At 48.5% G+C, this 17,250-nt stretch overlaps 1 protein-coding gene across 3 annotated transcripts in view; it reads right to left on the bottom strand.

Annotated features, from left to right (window-relative positions):
* The window catches only part of TECPR2 (tectonin beta-propeller repeat containing 2), an 81,953-nt gene that overhangs the window by 7,452 nt on the left and 57,251 nt on the right, over positions 1 to 17,250 (bottom strand). For all 3 annotated transcript variants that reach the window (XM_032482711.1, XM_006175658.3, XM_032482712.1), the window contains one exon: positions 14,252 to 14,400. In XM_032482711.1, the coding sequence (XP_032338602.1) occupies positions 14,252 to 14,400 (149 nt within the window). The remainder of the gene's footprint in view (positions 1 to 14,251; positions 14,401 to 17,250) is intronic.

The raw sequence follows: 17,250 nt of genomic DNA, 5'->3' as shown, positions 1-17,250 counted from the left end.
ACCCCAAAAAGCAGACGACTTGGTTGTGACCGTGTACTGTTGTTTTGCAAGACATCATCACTGGGGAGACCGGGTAAAAGGCACACAGACCTCTATTCTTACCAATGTATGCGAGTCTGCAGTGATCTCCATACAAATCTCAATTAAGAAAAAAGAAGCAGGCAGCCTAAAATTTTGGTCCTTTCATATTCAAAATTTCACAAAAATGAAAAAAAGAAAGGAAAAATGGTGCAATTTTAAAAATGGAGTAAATAAGGAATTTACGATTTAAAAAATCATTTGGAAATGACAAAAAAAATTATGTATTGTCTTGGTGTGCTTCCGAAGACTGAGACAGTGTGTGTGTGCAAGCATGTGTGAGTGGGTGTGTGTGTGGGTGTGTGTGTGCACCCACTCCTGCTTAAGTGTCCTTTCAAGATGAACTGCAGGGCCAGTGATGGGGCGGGAACCACTCCCCTCTTCTGGAAGCACCTGCTGATTTAGTTACAGCCACCAACATGTTTTGATATTTGCAAATCAAAGGGGCTGCTCATGACTGTTAAGTTCTCTCAAACAAGGCCTTATGGCGGTGGTGGGGGAACCCCAAGCTGCTAGCCTACGTTTTCAAAAGATAAACACTCATTACTAATTATTATGAACAAGGAACAGCACGTTTTACGTATTCCAAGTCACCAGCATTACAGATAAAGGTCTTTCCCATTACTCAAGAGACTCTCCAGAATTTATTTCATACATTGAGATCTTGACTAGATGTGAAGTTCAAGTTAAGGGACGAGGTTTTCACGTGGTGGGCTGTTCCCAAACTGTGACTGCAAGGGCCCCGGTGCTGCACACACCGGCTGGGGGCCAGTGCGACTGTTCTCAGGTCAAAGGATTCATCTGAGCTGCTGGGTGCAGTGAAGATACCACTGAGCTCAGACAACATGAACGAGAAATGAGACAGGTTCTGTTTCCTGGAATCAAGACAAGCTTGTCTGAGTTTGATACAGTACTTAACTCTGCCTCCAAGCTTCCCACCTAGAACATTCCTCCGAGAATTCCGCTACAGCTGCTAAGTCAGCTGTGACAAGACCACACACTCCTAGGATAAATGATTCTGGTTAACTACAGACAATGGTTAAGAGGCAGCTGCTGGCTCTGGTGGCCCGTCACCCGCCCCTCCGCGGGTGGCAGCTGCAGGCAGGAAGCGTGCAACCCAGAAGCCGTCCACCCATCACTCAGTGACCTTCATTGAAGTTGGTTTTCTACTCAACTTTACGAGCCTGCAGGCTTGGCCCCTTGTGGCGTGTGGCCTCAGCTGTCAGGGGGCTCCTAACTGGTCTCCCCACAGCAAACCGCCTTGCCCAGGGCTGCAGGATAATCTGCACTGGGCACATGACTGCCTTGCCCCGTGGCCACAGTGCCTGCGCCTGCAGGGTGACCCCCGCCCCTGTGGCCCTGCACCCCCCACCAGCAACACCTCCTTTCTGGCCTCATGGTTGGCCGGGTCCCACAGCACTGGCCTTTGGCTCTTATCAGACCTTCTGGATTTCCCCTTGCAAGTGCGCTGTTAAAACCCTCCCTGCCCTGCAAGGCCCAGCCCACAGACTGCCCACTTCATCAGCCTCCTGAAGGGCCCCCTGCCCCCATCTACCAGCCAGAAGGGGCCCCATCCACGCTCATCCCACCAGGCCTTCCCCCCTCACTCACGCCCCTCCAGCTTCAGGATCCGTTACCTTTTCCATGTTCAGAACCCTCACAGCTCCAGGCGGGGCTGGTTTCACTGAGCCTCTGCTCAAGACACGCTCATGAAATGGACCTAACGGGGCAGCAAGGCCCAGTGGCCGCACACAACGTGGAGAGGAGGGCGGTACACCCAACTCCAGGCTCATGAGAAAACAACGCTTCTTAACAAAGAGAAATCTAGTTTTTCTGATTAAAAGGACTCACCAAAAATGACTGTGGGCTGGAAGGGACCAGGAGATCAGCTAAGCCCAACTTCCTTATATTCTGGGTGAGAAAACTGACAAAAGTGATGTGGAGGAGTGAGGGGGCCTGCCCGTGGCCAGAGCCGAGTCTCGAGCTCTCCAAACTTCTAGCAGACTGAGCCTCTGTCCTAAGGAACACACAGACACACACAGACACACTTCCCTCAGCCAGAATGTGAATAAATCCAGGCTAAAAGAAAAAAAAATTGAAAATTCCACAGCCAAAGGAAATGTTTATCTAGACAGATCATTTTGGTGTGGACCTTACGTGAACCTGGGTAAAATTCAGCAGGAACGTTTCAGGAACACTGACGAGGGTTACTCAGAAGCTGCAAAGCAGCAGCACGAATCACACTGGGCAAGACGCCTCCTGGAGACACACCGCCCACCACGGTGGCCAGCTGTGCTTTCTAGACCCCTCCCTCTGCTCCAGGTTGTCCCCTCCTCCCCACTCTGCTCAAACTAACCTCGAGTCCACCCAGCACCTGTGCCACATGGCGAACTGCATTTCCCTCCAGCCTGCGGGGTCTGTACCGGCTGCGGTCGGAAGCTCTCAGCCCCTGAAGCGTGGGGTTTGTTCGGTCCTTGGGCACGTGGCCCCATGGCTGTTGCACTTTCTGGGTTCCGTTCACTTTAATTCCTTTGTGTTTTCCCCTGAAGCAGATCCTCGTCCTGCTTCTGGTCTATCCCTTCTAATTTCACATAAGCCTGAAACCTGGATACCAGTGGTGACAAGCTCTCGGGGTGAACGACTCGGTGCTGTCTTTGGCTTCCAAGTCAGTGTGTGACCTGAGGCAGATCCCCTCCCCGGGCTCCATGTCCTCAGCAGGAGAATGAGCTGGGTGGCCAGGGAGGCTCCTCTGATGGGGCTTTCACGGAGCCCCAGCTCTGCGAGCTGCCCTGGGCCCCTGCAGGAGGCACTGGGGCAGTTTCACGGGATCAGCTCTCTGCTAGTATTTGTTGAACACATTTGGCTTAGGTACAGGATTTTATTTGAAGAATGAGTTGCTAAAGCTGCTTGAAAACTGCTGACCTGGCTGAGTAAGGCCACCAGATGCCGGGGTGTGGACGGGAGCAAAGTCCCTGCTGCTTTCCTCTCAGCCAACATGAAGCCAGAGGTCCTCTTTCTTCCCCGGTGACGCCTGCACTGCTTCCAGCACTTTCCTCGGCCCCCATCTGGTCTGAAGTGTGACTTCAGGATCCATCAAGGCACTGCGTCTGCTCACTGCCGGGGGGTGCGCTAAAGAAACCACTCAGAAACAGGCTTCCGGGGCAGCCGTCACGTTCCGTTCCTCCCGTGCAAGGGCTGGTGAGGCTGCCCACCGCGCCGAGCAGACCTCAGCCTGCGTGACGGGGCTGTGGTCAGCATCAGGGCTCCAGCGCTGCGCTGACATGACAGGGCCGCAGAGACTATCCCAGGGCCCCGGCCCCGGCTGTCCTGGCAGCTGCTGGACCGGGCCGGCGCTGCGGGCCTGCTGCTGCCTGCCGCCCACGCAGACCCAGGACTGGCCGTCCCCAGGAGGGACGCCCGGAAGGGAAAGACACCTGGAGGCGCCCTCTGGTTCGCTCCCCTGGCATCAACGTAGGCCCTTCCTGGTGCTCACATGTGCATATCAGCTGGGATGGGGTCCCGGGTCTTTGCTTTAAACTCTGGGTCACCTGATGTTAGGGGACCAATGCAGGGCAAGGGCAGCCAATCCCTACCTGGGGGGTCCCTGACTGGGAATCCTGGCCGCCCAGAACGAGAGAAAAGGCCTAGAGCCAAATATCCCAGAGAAGGCGAAAGTTTCTGAGAAGGGGAGTTCGAGGAGATGAAAGCTTGAAAACAACAGGTGTTTAGACGGAACCATGGGGCAAAAGGCAACGTGGGGGAAAAATACAGTAAGTGGCAAAAAAATTTAATTTTCCTCAAAATGGGGCTGTTCCGTCCAACAGCACTCGACTGCATTCTTGGAGGTCCCATCTCCTCACTTGCAGGCGGCACCCCTGCTCATCAAACAATTTAATATGCAACAGGGAGCACCACCGCCACCGAGACCCCACTCAGATGCTCAGAGGAGCAGAGGGAGACAGACAGGTGGCCGGGGTGTCTCTGAGGAGCTGCAGCCCCACCAGTGTGGGTGGGAAGGGGTGACCTCAACCCACGGTTCTCAGCACTGGGTGTGATCACCTGCGAGGCTTTGGAACCCAGAGCCCTGGGCAATGATGGCAGAACACACCTGTCCTCTTAGTCCCTTCGGAAAGAAACAACACTACACGGAGACTGGGAGTCAAAAACAAACAAAAAAGGTTCAAACCTCACAAGGACATGGACAATGAGAGGAGAATACAGCCACACGACTCGGGAGCTGGGAAGGAGCAGGTGAGGGGAAAGGGCTCAGCGGGGCCCAGCGGGCTGAAGGCAGCAGAGCGCAGGGACCGCCAGCAAACAGCCAGGGCCAGGCCGTCGCGCACAGACCACGCTCAGCGAGCCTCACGCACGCTCAGGGCCCCCCCTTATAACCACGATCACCACATCTAAGGAAAGCCTCTGCGTGGAAAAGAGAGGAGAGAAGAAAGCAGGCACCTCGGGGACCATGGGGGCCTCACAGGGGAGGAAGCTTCAGAGACACCCTTGGGGGCAGGAGAAGCCCTGACAAGCGCGGAACAGCGACAGCCATGCCTGAAATAAAACACAACCACAGGAGCAAGCCGTGGGGCGCTGCAGGGTGAGGAGCAGGACGAGAGCACACAGGGCAGGACGCAGAAGCAAAGGTGAGGGAGTAGAGGCCAGTTTGGGAAGAAACCAGGGCACAAAAGCAGGACTCAGAAACAGCGGACAGGAGCAGGGCGGGCAGAGGCGGGCAGAGGCCCAGAGCCCGGGCCACGCCGCCGGCCTCAGGGCCCCCAACACGGAGGCCACAACAGGCCCCGGGCGCACGCCACCACCTGTGCTCAGGACGCCGCAGAGATGCCCGACAAACCTCCAGAGAGAGAAAAACAGCTCAGAGGCCAAGGATCAGGTATCAGAACAGCTTCAGACTTCTCAACAGCAACACTGGGTGCCAGGAGATGACGGAAGAAAAGAGTCTAAGGGAAGAGGACTTCCAGCCTAGACGGCTGTGCCCGAGAGGTCAAGGGTGAGTCCCCACGGCCAAAGCCCCTCAGACAGGCGGTGTCTCTGGAAGTCACCCCCACAGAGCCTGGAGGGCAAACTCCACCAGTACAGAGGCAGAAAGAGGAGGACGGGGGCCCGGGGGGGGGGGGCCGCACGTGCGCAGGCCGAGGGCGACTCCGGAAGGGGGCAGCCGGGCCCACATGCAGCCGCCAGCCCCCAGGGAGATGCTCCAACGTGAGCTGCACAGACCCGACATGTCCGCCCAACGGAGGGAAACTGAGGCAGCTGGCAGGGAGGGCTTGGGGTTGAATATGTAAAACCACACAGAAAACGAGATGGAAATACAAGAAATAGCTCCCCACAAAGTTATTCAGGGTAAGAAGCTAAAGGAAAGTAGTTCTCTGGAGAGGGGAAACTGGATGGGGAGACCTGTTTCCTGCAGCCCACATCGCGCAGAGCAGGCTGACGTGGAACCTATGGGCTCACACGTGGGCTCTGACGAAAAGGAAAGCCAGCCAGACGTCTGAGCCCCACTCATGCCGAGTCTCCCTCCGGGAAGGGAGCCAGGCCCGGGCATTTTGGACACGTGCCTCAGACGGTCCTCAGGTGGACGCGGCTCTTCTCTTTACTGGTCAGGAGGTGAAGGGCCAGTGAGTTTGAGCAACTTTCCCAAGGTCACTTGATCTCATATGGAAGAAAGTAAGTTTTAGTTCAGGTTCTTTTGATGTCAAGCAGTAGTCTCTGACACTGGAGGGGGCAGTCCTGGCTGGCAGGGCTCCAGCAGCCGCTGCTTCCCCGAGCACTGTACCCCACCTCCGATGGGGAAGGCCCTGAAGGCCCCTGGGAGGTGTCCACATACCTTCCCGCTGCGTCTGTCCGAGGTGCCTGTGCGCAGACCAGCTGGGAATGCAGCCTCTCTTTTATTAATTGAAGTAGAGTTCATTTACAATGTTGTTTTACTTTTAGGTGTACAGCAAAATGATTCAGTCATGTGTGTGTGTGTGTGTATATATATATATATGTGTGTGTGTGTGTGTGTGTATACATACACACACATTTATAACAAGATATTGAATATAGTTTCCTGTGCTATACAGTAGGACCTTGTTTATTTTGTATATAGCAGTTAGGATCTGCAAATCCCAAACTCCTAATTTATCCCTCCCCCACTTCCCCTCTGGCACCTGTAAGTTTGTTTTCTATGTCTGTGAGTCTGTTTTTGTTTTGTAACTAAGTTCTCTTGTATCATACTTTCAGATTCCACATATATGTGATATCATTTGATGTCTTTCTCCGTCTGACTTACTTGACTTAGTATGATCATCTCTAGGTCCATCCGTGTTGCAGCATACGGCAATATTTCATTGTTTTTTATGGCCAAGTAGTATTCCATTGTGCGTGTGTGTGTGTGTGTGTGTGTGTGTGTCTCTCTCTCTCTCTCTCTCTCTCTATATATATACACACACCATATCTTCTTTATCCAGTCATCTATTGATGAACATTTAGGTTGTCTCCATGTCTCAGCTACTATAAACAGTGCTGCTATGGACACTGGGGTGCAGGGTATGAAGTCTCTTGCAGCTTCGTGGACACAAGCAATGCTGGCTTGGCGAGACCAGGGTTAGCAACAGTGCTAGCAGGCACACACAGGGGCAGCTAGTCTGGTCACCGAGAGAAGGTCTGGACCCAATGTAGACTGGCTTCCTTTGCCCCAAAACATCCTGTGTCAGTGTCCCCACTACCGTAATACTTTCTGTACTTGCTTTTTGCTTTTTCTGTCTGTGTGTCCATCCACCCATCCGTCTATCTTATTTTTGAATGTTCCTCTAAGTAAGTTGCAGACATCAGTAGCTTCCCCTAAACACTTCAACGTGTAAATCATTGACCAGAGCTCACTATTTGCTTCCAGTTTTATCCTGAGGTGAAGTTTACCTACAGTAAGCGTACAGACTGGAGGCATGTCATTCCGTGAGTTTTGACAAATCATAACCCACGACGAAGCAGCTTCAAGCCCCCTGCCAGTCACCTCCCCCTACCCCACCCAGGCAACCATGGATATGATTTTTGTCCCCAAAGGTTCGTTCTGTTGGACCTGTTCTGGAACGTCATGGAACCAGGGTAGTTGCTTCACTCAGGATGATGGCTGCGGGATGCTCTGTGGTGCTGCGTCAGCCACGTCAGTTACCTCATTTCCTCTTTTCTGTACTGAGCTGTGGTAGCCATCACCATCCCTACCGCCCAGAGCTGGAGACACAGGTCCCCATGGTCTTCAGGGTGGTACCGGCCTGTGTGTTCCCCAACCCCCCCTTTTATTCAAAAGCAGGGACAGTCAGATGTGACCACGTCCCACGCTTGGCACACGAAGCTTCGTGCTCCCGCCCAGGAGACGGGCACTCCCGCTGCTTCAGGGCGCACGTGGTGTCTGGAGAGCAGGCCGCTCACTAGCATGTGAGGAGGGATTTAACGCACAGGGGCCCACGTGAGGTGAGCAGGACCTGCTTTGATCACCTGCCAGGCCCCGTTTCTGTCGGGGGGACACGAGCTGTCAGAACTCCCCAAACTCTCAGAAGCAGGCACTTGGATATGCCCACAGGGCATGGCTTCGGAGTGTGGGGCTCCCCTCTTACTGCCATCTCTGTCCCCTGTGTGAGTGACCAGGTGGTGGGCGCCCGCGGAAGGTGGAGGGGGCAGGGGCTCAGCACCGCCCCAGTGGGAGCAGCGAGGAAGAAGCCCCTTCCCTGCCCCCCCAGGGGCCTCCCCTCTGATGCATCACCAGCGCCCAGCTCAGGCCGGTCCTCCCTGATCCTCACAGTCCTCCCGCCAAAGCCGTCCCGTCCTCGCTGTGAGCATCTCCAGAGACCTTGATGTGTCGCGTTTCATCAAGTTCCGTCCCCAGCAGCACATGTGAGCATGGCTTTCTCACTGGATCACCTATTATCCTGCTTGTATATTTATTTTGCCTTTTTTGTTGTTGTTGTTCCAGACAGAGGGGAGCAAACGGGACCGCAAAGAAGCTCCATCGAGGGAAGATGGGGGGGGGGGGCTCTGGGGCGGGGGTGGCAGGACAAGCCTCTTCTTCCACTGGGGCACACAGTGCCTACAGAACCGTGAAACCACATCACCAAGTGTGTTTGCTTCAGAGGCATCTCTCACACGGACAGAAAACTCTAACCGAAGCAGCAAACTCCAAAGAAAAAGATGCTAAACACAACTATAAATATTTTCTCCAAATCCTTCTAAATGTTAGCAAGTCTGAAAACTGAGTCATTTGTTTTGAGCACTTTGTTAAAACTTCACTCCAAAACTACTACAGGAAGGAGGTTTCACCAGAGAAGAGAGCAGGATACAGAAATAGAGAAACTGCTGTGAATTCCAGAGGGTCCCTGTGGCTTCACTTCTTTGCCCTCAGCATCTCCTACTGCTTCCACGTGTCTCAGCAGCAAACACATCCTTACCTGCAGACCAGGAAAGAACCTCACGACCAAGGAGTAAAATGAAGTGGAAAGAGGTTGATTACGATCAAAACAAGGAAACCCCATTTACATCCTAACACTTGGATTCCACCGAACTGTCCTGACTTTCTAAATCTTTTAATGAGGCCTCATTTCCCTCCCCTCCCACTGCCGGACTCATCTTCTCAGGACCCTCTGCAATTTTAAGATTAATTTAAAATTCCATTTAAACGTAAGCTTTCTCCTAAAACACAGGCTCCAGCAGTTAGTGTCCCAGCCCAGGCCTTGGTGCCCAGCAAAGCTTGGAAAAGCGTAGCACAAAGGCCTGTGCAAATGGAAAGGCTGATTTTTCTTCCCTCAGGAACCAATTGTGTACCTAGAAATCGCACACCAACTGCATTTCTTCTATAGCACACTGAAAGCCACTGAATGAGAAAATGTGGTCCCCATTCAGCGAAACTGCTTGAAATAGTTAATGTTTAACAGCCTATTTAGCAATCACTACTTTATTCAGAGCACAGCTTTGAGGCCCTTTCATGTGAATTTGTTCTATTTTGGCCATTTTCCTGGGCAAAGCTGTTGATCACCACAGTCAACAGAGCACTCCAAGTAAAGCTTTCTTCACCCAATTTTAGCTCTGCTTCCTAGAGGTTATTCTAGAATACAAATGGAGAAAAGGAAGAGGAATTTGCAGTTTCACGCGGTCCTTGATGTAACCCTCTGGCTGGGCCGCAACTCAGCCAGAGACCCGAGTGCCCACGGCTGCAGACAGGTGCACAGAAGAGTCCAGCTGGTTGGGCCCCCGCCGCCCGCGGCTCCCTGCCCGGCTCCACTCCCCTCATCCTGGCCTTTGGCTTGACAGGAAGAGGCTGGGGCAGAGCACACGTGCTCCAACCTGCTCAATAGTCCTTCACCACCACCCATCCTGCAGACCTTGCTCTTCCACCAGGCAGCCCTTCACTGGCCCTGGAGTGGCTCTGTGCTGGGACCAAAGGACCGATATAGTCCAAGATTCCTCTAGGTCTTCCACAGGAGTGTGATGAATGTGACAAACACTGCTTAGAGCTCTCAGAGGAGTCTCCCTGGCAAGCAAAGCACTGTGCACAAGACGGTGCGGAAAAGCAAAGACTGGAGAGGAAACAGATGAACCAGAGGACAGAGAGAGAGAATAATCAACAAAACCAAAAGATAGTTTTTGAAAAGATCCACAAAATTGACAAACTTTTAGCTAAATTAACTAAGAAAAAAGAGATTCCCCCCCCAAAAAAGAAAAAAGAGACAACACTCAAATTACCAAAATCAGAAACAGAAAAGGGGACATAACTACCAACCTTCTAAAAATTAAAAGGATTACAAGGGAATATTATAAACAACTGGATGTCAATAAATTAGATAACACAGATGAACAAATTTCTAAAAAGATATATAAAAACTACTCAAATTGAATCAAAAGGAAATAGAAAATTCTGAATCAACCTATAACAAGTAAAGAGACTGAATCAGTAACCAAAAAACACCCCCCAAAGAAAACCTGAGGCCTACACTGATGGACTCTAACAAACGCTTAAAGAATAATTAATACCAATCCTCCAGAAACTCTTCTAAAAAATATGAGAAGGAAACACTTCTCAACTCATAAAAGGTGAGCATTACCCTGATACCAAAACCAGACAAACACACGCCAAGAAAAGAAAACCAAAGACCAACTTCCCTTATGAATAGGGACCCAAAATTCCTCAACAAAATACTAGCAATCAAATCCAGCAATACAGACAATCTGAAAAAGGCATCTACAGAAACACACAGCTAACACTGTTACTTAATGGTGAAAGACTGGATGCTTTCTCCCAAGATCAGGAACAAGACAAGGCTATCCATTCTCACCACTTCTATTCAGCATTGTACAGGGGATTCTACCCAGGACAATCAGGCAAGACAACAAAATAAAAGGCATCCAGGTAGGAAAGAAAGAAGTAAAGTTATCTCTATTTGTAGAAATGATCTTGTATTTAGGAAATCCTAAAGAATCTACTAAAAAGTTATTAGAACCAATAAACAAGTTTACCAAGGTTTCCAGATACAAGAGCAGTATATAAAAATATACTAGCAATGAACAAACTGAAAACAGAACTAAGAAAAGAGTTCCATTTACAATATAATCAGAAAGAATAAAAGAAATAAATTTAACAAAAGGAGCATAAAATGTATACTCTGAAAACTATACATCCATTTAAAGAAATTAAAGAAAACCTAAAAAATACAAAGACATCCCATGTTCATGAATTGGAAGGCTTAATACTATTAAGATGGCAGTACTTCCTCAACTGATCTACAGATTCAGCCCAATTCTTATCAAAATCCCAGTTTACATTTATTGCAGAAATTGACAAACTGATCCTAAAATTCATATGGATATATGAAGGACACACAAGTAGCCAAAACAATCTTAAAAAAGAAAAATCACTTCCTGAGTTCAAAATTTGATAAAGCCACGTAATCAGGACGGTGTGGTACTGATGACACAGTGACAGACATGCAGATCACTGGAACAGAGTTTAGAGTCCTTACATTAATGACCAACTGATTTTGACAAGGCTGTCAGGACAATTTAATGGGGAAAGACAGTCTTTTCAATAAGTGGTGCTGGTATAACTGAGTATCTACACATAAAGTAAAAGAAGGAATATGGACACCTTCACACCATATACAAAAATTAACTCAAAATGAATCAAGCATCTAAATGTAGGAGTTAAAACTATAAAACTTCTAGGAGGAAACACAGGTATAAATCTTCCTGACATTGGCTTAGGCAGTAGTTCTTAGACAGGACACTGAAAGCACAAGCGATGAAGGGAAAACACATAAAAGGGACGTCATCAAAATAAAAAAACTTTTGTGCATCAAAGGACACCACAAAAAAAGTAAAAAGATAATGCAGAAAATGAGAGAAAATATTTGTAAATCATAATTCTTATAAAAGGGTCTAGTATCCAGAATACATAGAGAAGTCTTACAATTCTACAATAAAAGGACAATACAATTAAAAATAAGCAAAATATTTGAATAGACACTTCTCCAAAGAAGATGTACGAATGATCAACCAGCACATGAAAGGTTGCTCAGTATCACTAGTCACTAGGGAAATGCAAATCAAAGCCACAGGGACATGGGGGTGTAATGTACAATTTGAAAGCTGCTAAGAGAACAGATCTTAAAAGTTCTCATCCCAAGAGAAAAATTGTAACTATGCATCATGACAGATGGTAACCAGACTTACTTCACAATATACACAAATACTGAATGGTGATGATGTTGTACAACTGAAACTAATATGTTATATGGCAATTATCTCTTAATTTAAAAAAACCCAATTGAATTATAACAAAAAGTGCCAATTTGGATCAGATCACTTTCTTTATGGGACTATTCTAATATAAATCATAACATTCAGTAACTCACACAATATACAAATTAATCTTTCCCTATTTCAATAAAGTTTTTACCCTGTTTAAAAAAAAAACCCACAGCAAGATGCCATTTTATACCCAAGATGGCTAGAATTAAAAAACTGGGCAAGAAAATTTTTCAGTGAGGATGTAGAGAAATTGGAACCCTCATACACTGCTGGTAGAACATAAAATGGTGGAGCCACTGTGGACTACACTCTGGCAGTTCCTTAAAAAGTTAAGCATACAATTACCATATGACCCTGGAATTCCACTTAAAGTTACATACACAATAGGATTGAAAACATATGTCCACAAGTCTTGTACACGAAAGTTCAGAGCAGCATTATTCATGCAGCTAAAAAGTAGGAACAACCCAAATGTCCATCAACTAATGAATGGATAAACAAAATGTGGTCTATCTACACAATGGAATATTATTTGGTCATAAAAAGGAGCGCAGTACTGACACACACTACAACCTGGACGAACTCTGAAAATACGACGCTCAGAGGAAGACAGCAGACATACTGTATGATTACATTTATATGAAATAGGAACATCCAGAGAAGGCAAATGTAGAGAAATAGTAGATTAGTGGCTGCCAGGGCCTGAGGGGGTGGGGGTTCTGGGAGGAAAGGGAGTGACTACTAATGGTAAGGGGGTTTCTTTTTGGGGTGATGAGAAAGTTCTAGATTTGGACAGCAGAGACGGCTGCACAACTTTGTGAATATTCTAACCACCACTGAGTAGACTGTAAAAGGGTGAATTGTAACTCTTTAAAGAAATAACATAAAGCTGTTAGAAAAAAACAAAGAAAGAAGGGGTTGACAATGGCATACCAAAGGAGCCAGGCAACAAGGTGTCTTGCCGAAAGAGAATCTGAGGACAGCACTGAAACCAACTACAAGCCGGCTTGCTTTCGTAATCACTGAGCACCGGCAGCGCTCAGCCATGCCAGGGACAAAACTCCGCCCTCTGCGGGGAGGCCTGTGCCCACCATGCCACTGTGTGCAGAGGAAGATGGAGCACTCACTGTCACCTCATGTGTGCACGGCGCTTTCTAACTCAGGAAGTGTCATCACAGACAGGATTCAACTCACCCCCCACAACCCTGTGAGGACTAGGAGTGACACGGAGCCTCCCCGAGGCCATGACCACTAACCCGTGGGGTGAAAGAACTTGGGACCTAAGTCCTGTCCAACTGTAGGGTTTCCCGGCACACAGCGCGTGTCTGATGGGCTGGCCTGGTGGTCCTCACGGCCAGCCCTGCATCTTGTCCCTTGACCTCTGCTGCCCCATCTCTGAGGGTTCGTGATGCCCAAAACGCAGTCATGAACACAGGCATTCACCTAAACACTCAATTTCCTTCCTGTCTCCATTTAAACATTTTCTGTGCAAGGACTAACCACTCCTGCCATGCCACCACCTCCTCACATGGCAACTGCATGTTCTTCCCAACAAAGTCACAAAGTGAGGACTAGCAGGAGTTAGATCAAGTGACTCTCATTAAATCACAGTTCCCTAATCATAAATTTTAGCAGAAATATACTTAGCACAGAAACCAGGCCCATTAGATATTTAAGGGTAACTGAACAGTACACTAAAGCCACACTTCTGCTGCTTATTTGAGTGGCAGAACAGTCAAAAGACGGGGGAGGGTGTAGCTCAGTGACAGAGTGTGTGCAGAGCATGCATGAGGTCCTGGGTTCAATCCCCAGGGCCTCCATTAAAAAAAAAATCAACCTACTTACCTCACCCCCCCAAAAAAATAATAATCAAGAGAAAAAGAAGAACATTTAGAATACATGGTAAACAAACACAGCAGGGGCGGGGGCAGGGATGGGGCTCACCAGAGAAGGAATTTCTTCCACAAACCAGGAAAGGCACTCCCAAAATGCTGGCTATTGATGATCTCCATGACAAGATTTTTAAGTGACTTTTACTTTCTTCTCTACACTTTTGGGTACTGTTTACGATTTTTTTTTAAATAATGCTCATTTTTATAAAAAGTTAAAAACAAAATATTTTTATTTTGAGAAACAAAAAACTTAGCAGTGGCTCAGATAATCTTTAACAATCTGTTAAACTTCACAAATACCAATTTCTAAGTCTGGGATGCCAATGAAGAGTGTGTGTTGACCTGGGGCACGCCTGGGTCCCCAGACTCCCAGACACAAGGCTCTGCCCCCACCTGCTGGGAGGCCCACACAAGCATGGTCCTTTCCCAACACCAGCATCCGAACAGCTCCCTGAGGAGCAAGTTGGCATCAGTTAACTTTTGCTTACCTGGACGGGTGGCTCAATCATTATCCAGGCAGGAAGCATCAGACTGGGATTCAGAGGCTGGGTTCCAACGCGGAAGTAGACTCCTCCCCTGGAATCACAGGCCCAGATGTGCTGGTTTCCACAGGCCAAGCTCGTCAGTTTTACAGCTCCTGAAGACAAATAAAGGAAAAGTACACGCACTTACGACTTTTGTAAAATGACTGACCCTTCACTTAGTCTGTGAGCGCTGATGTCACACTCCACAGGAACAGACGGGGCTGCACTTGCAGCTGAACCGCAGCTGGAGAAACTATAGCACAGGAGCGTCACCAAGGCCTCTGGCTGCCCTGCCACCTGCCAGGTGCCACGGCGAAACAGTCAGGACGCCATCAGCACAGTGCCCTCAGCCACCAAGCACGGAGCTTAATTTCTCAATGGGGGCCCCATCATTAGCTTCAACAGATACAGAACTGTCACCTGCAAATTCTGGATCTGGGGAGAGAGAATTCACCTCTGTAGGTAACCTTGATCCTAATTAGAATTACGATTAACTAATTAAGCCTCTGAGAATCTTCACTTTTCTTTTTACACTTTTCCTTGTTGATTAAACCAATTTTAAGAGGAAAGGAAGCGGGAGGAGCCTTTAGAGAGAAATTACACAGATTATCGTCTTTCTGGCAAAGAGAGCAACAGTCAAGCTACAAACCTCCCGACAATGACGCGTGGCTATTATCCCCCCAGTCCCCACGCGAAGCCAGACATGCAGAGATCTGCTCGAGTTCCCAGGGCGGGAAGGTGGCTAAGCCAGGAGACAAAGGTGGACTCAGGCTCGAACCCAGGCCAGCCGGACCGCTCCCCATCAGCTCCCTCTGGCCTCTGGGACTCCACATCCAGGGCGTGCACAGACCTTACACGCTCAGTTCAGTCAGCTCTGACAAATGAATGTGCCCAGGTAACCCACATCTTATCAAGTTACGGGACATTTTTATCACCCCAGAAAGTTCCCTCAGGCCCCTTCTGGGCAACCCCTTCTGCCCCCAGGCAACCACCCTTCTCATCTCTACCACCTTGGATCAGTTCAGTCCAGTCTAGATGTCACGTGAACAGAACCACACATATGCACTCCCCAGAATTGGCTTCTTCCACTCCATGTGATGCACTGTACACGAGATTCATCCACAGTCACACCTTTTTCTCACTGAGTTTATTCCACTGCATGTAAACACCACAGTTGGCTTATCCTGTGGGCATTTGAGCCATTTCCACGTTTTGCTATCAGAAGTAAAGCTGATGTATATAATCATTCCTGCAGGAGACTTTTTTTTTGTGAACATGAGCTGTTTTTCCTGAATAACACCTAGGCGTGGAACTCCGGGCCACAGGGCAGAGGTATGTTCACCTCTTAAGCGCGCGCCAGTTCCCCACACCTACCCACCCGCAGTGCACTCGGGGGCCCACAGCACCCACTTCTGGCGCCGTTTCCACATCCGCTATTCTAATGAGTGTGAAGCGGCATCTTGTCATTGCTAGAATTTGCATTTCCCTGGTAACTAATGATGCTGAGACCCTTTTAATGTGCTCACAGGGCATCTGCGTATCTTCTTCTGTGAAGTGTCTGGCAAGTCTTTTGCCTGTTTCTCAAGTAGAATGGTTTGTCTTCTGATGACTCGTTAGAGGGTGAGTCATTTTGACTTTAAAGCAGGGGGAAAAGGGTGCAGCTACATCCAGCTGGCAGTGCTGTTCTGGGATACCTCACACAGCTGTCACTGGCATCAGATGACAGCCCGTGTGTCTGCACCAAAGCACTGAGGCACAGATCCTGCCATGTGAAAACCTCATCGTGTGTATTTAGTTTAAAAGTATTAACCTACTACTAATAAAAAAATGCTCCTTCGTACATTTCCTAAAGATGACGATTTCTCTTTACTGATATTAACTGTATCTTTTTCCTTCCTTAATCTTTCATGGAATGTCTTACCAGTGAGTCAAAATAGATAGCCTTGAGCCCTAACACTACATAAAAGATTTGTAACGATCAAAGTATTTTCAGCACTAAATTTCAGAAACAGCTGAGAAACAAATTCTAATTTAAAGATGCTAATTAAAAAATAATTTTATGCTGGAGTCTTCAATCTGCCCTAATGGGAACTACAGATGGTAGCTGCTCACGTGAACAGAATCACACGGTGACAAAAACACATGGGGTCAGCCTCTCAGAATCAGCAGTGAATGGCACTACTGCCGGTGAAACATGGGGTTCACGTTACAAGGCAAACTTTCTCTTAGAACAAACCTAAAAGGCTGCTAGGATATAGTCTTCAGTGTATAAATCAGCTTATTCGGAATTGAAGAGACAGGCCAAAGAAGAAAACATTTAATCAAGGACTTTGCTGTAGTTTATGGCCTCAGAGTCTCCCAGGCTGCCTGGATGCAGGTTTATGAGGTTGGGACAGCGGGCAGAGACTACCCGCCACTAAACACTCCCTGGTTCCCCGCAGACCTTAGGGTCAAGCAGGGCTCCATCTAGTTCTGGATGATGGGCTGTGAGCAGAAGTGTCTGTCACTTCTGAATTGAAGCCTAAAAGAGGTGGCATTGGGCTCTCAGTTGTCCCCTGCTGCAGTGACCAAGATGGCAGAGCCACAAAGTACCACGCAGGACCAGCTGCTGCCACCCGGGAGCCGGCCACCTGAAAAGACTGACAGGTCGAGAGCCAACTTTGTGGAAGCAGAAAGCAGAGTTTACTGCGTTAAGTTGCTGACGATGGGGCTCGTTACAACACTGCTCATCTGACTGACACAGACACCCTGCAATTTCCTGCCTCCCCGTTCTGTTCTTCCCTCCCACTTAAAAAAAAGTTTTAATTACTTTCTCCAACAGATCAGACATTTTCCCTTTAGGAGTGCTTTTAAAACATATGTTTTAGAACAAACAGTGGCATTTATTTGGCGCTTTACTATTTATAAAACACTTTTCTGCATAAATGGCTACAAAATATAATCCTGTGTGTTAGCTACAAGCA

Source organism: Camelus ferus, chromosome 6 (assembly GCF_009834535.1).
Source record: "Camelus ferus isolate YT-003-E chromosome 6, BCGSAC_Cfer_1.0, whole genome shotgun sequence".
Taxonomy (NCBI): domain Eukaryota; kingdom Metazoa; phylum Chordata; class Mammalia; order Artiodactyla; family Camelidae; genus Camelus; species Camelus ferus.
The sequence above is the reverse complement of the archived record's forward strand: the minus strand, read 5'-3'. Positions and strand labels throughout refer to the sequence as shown.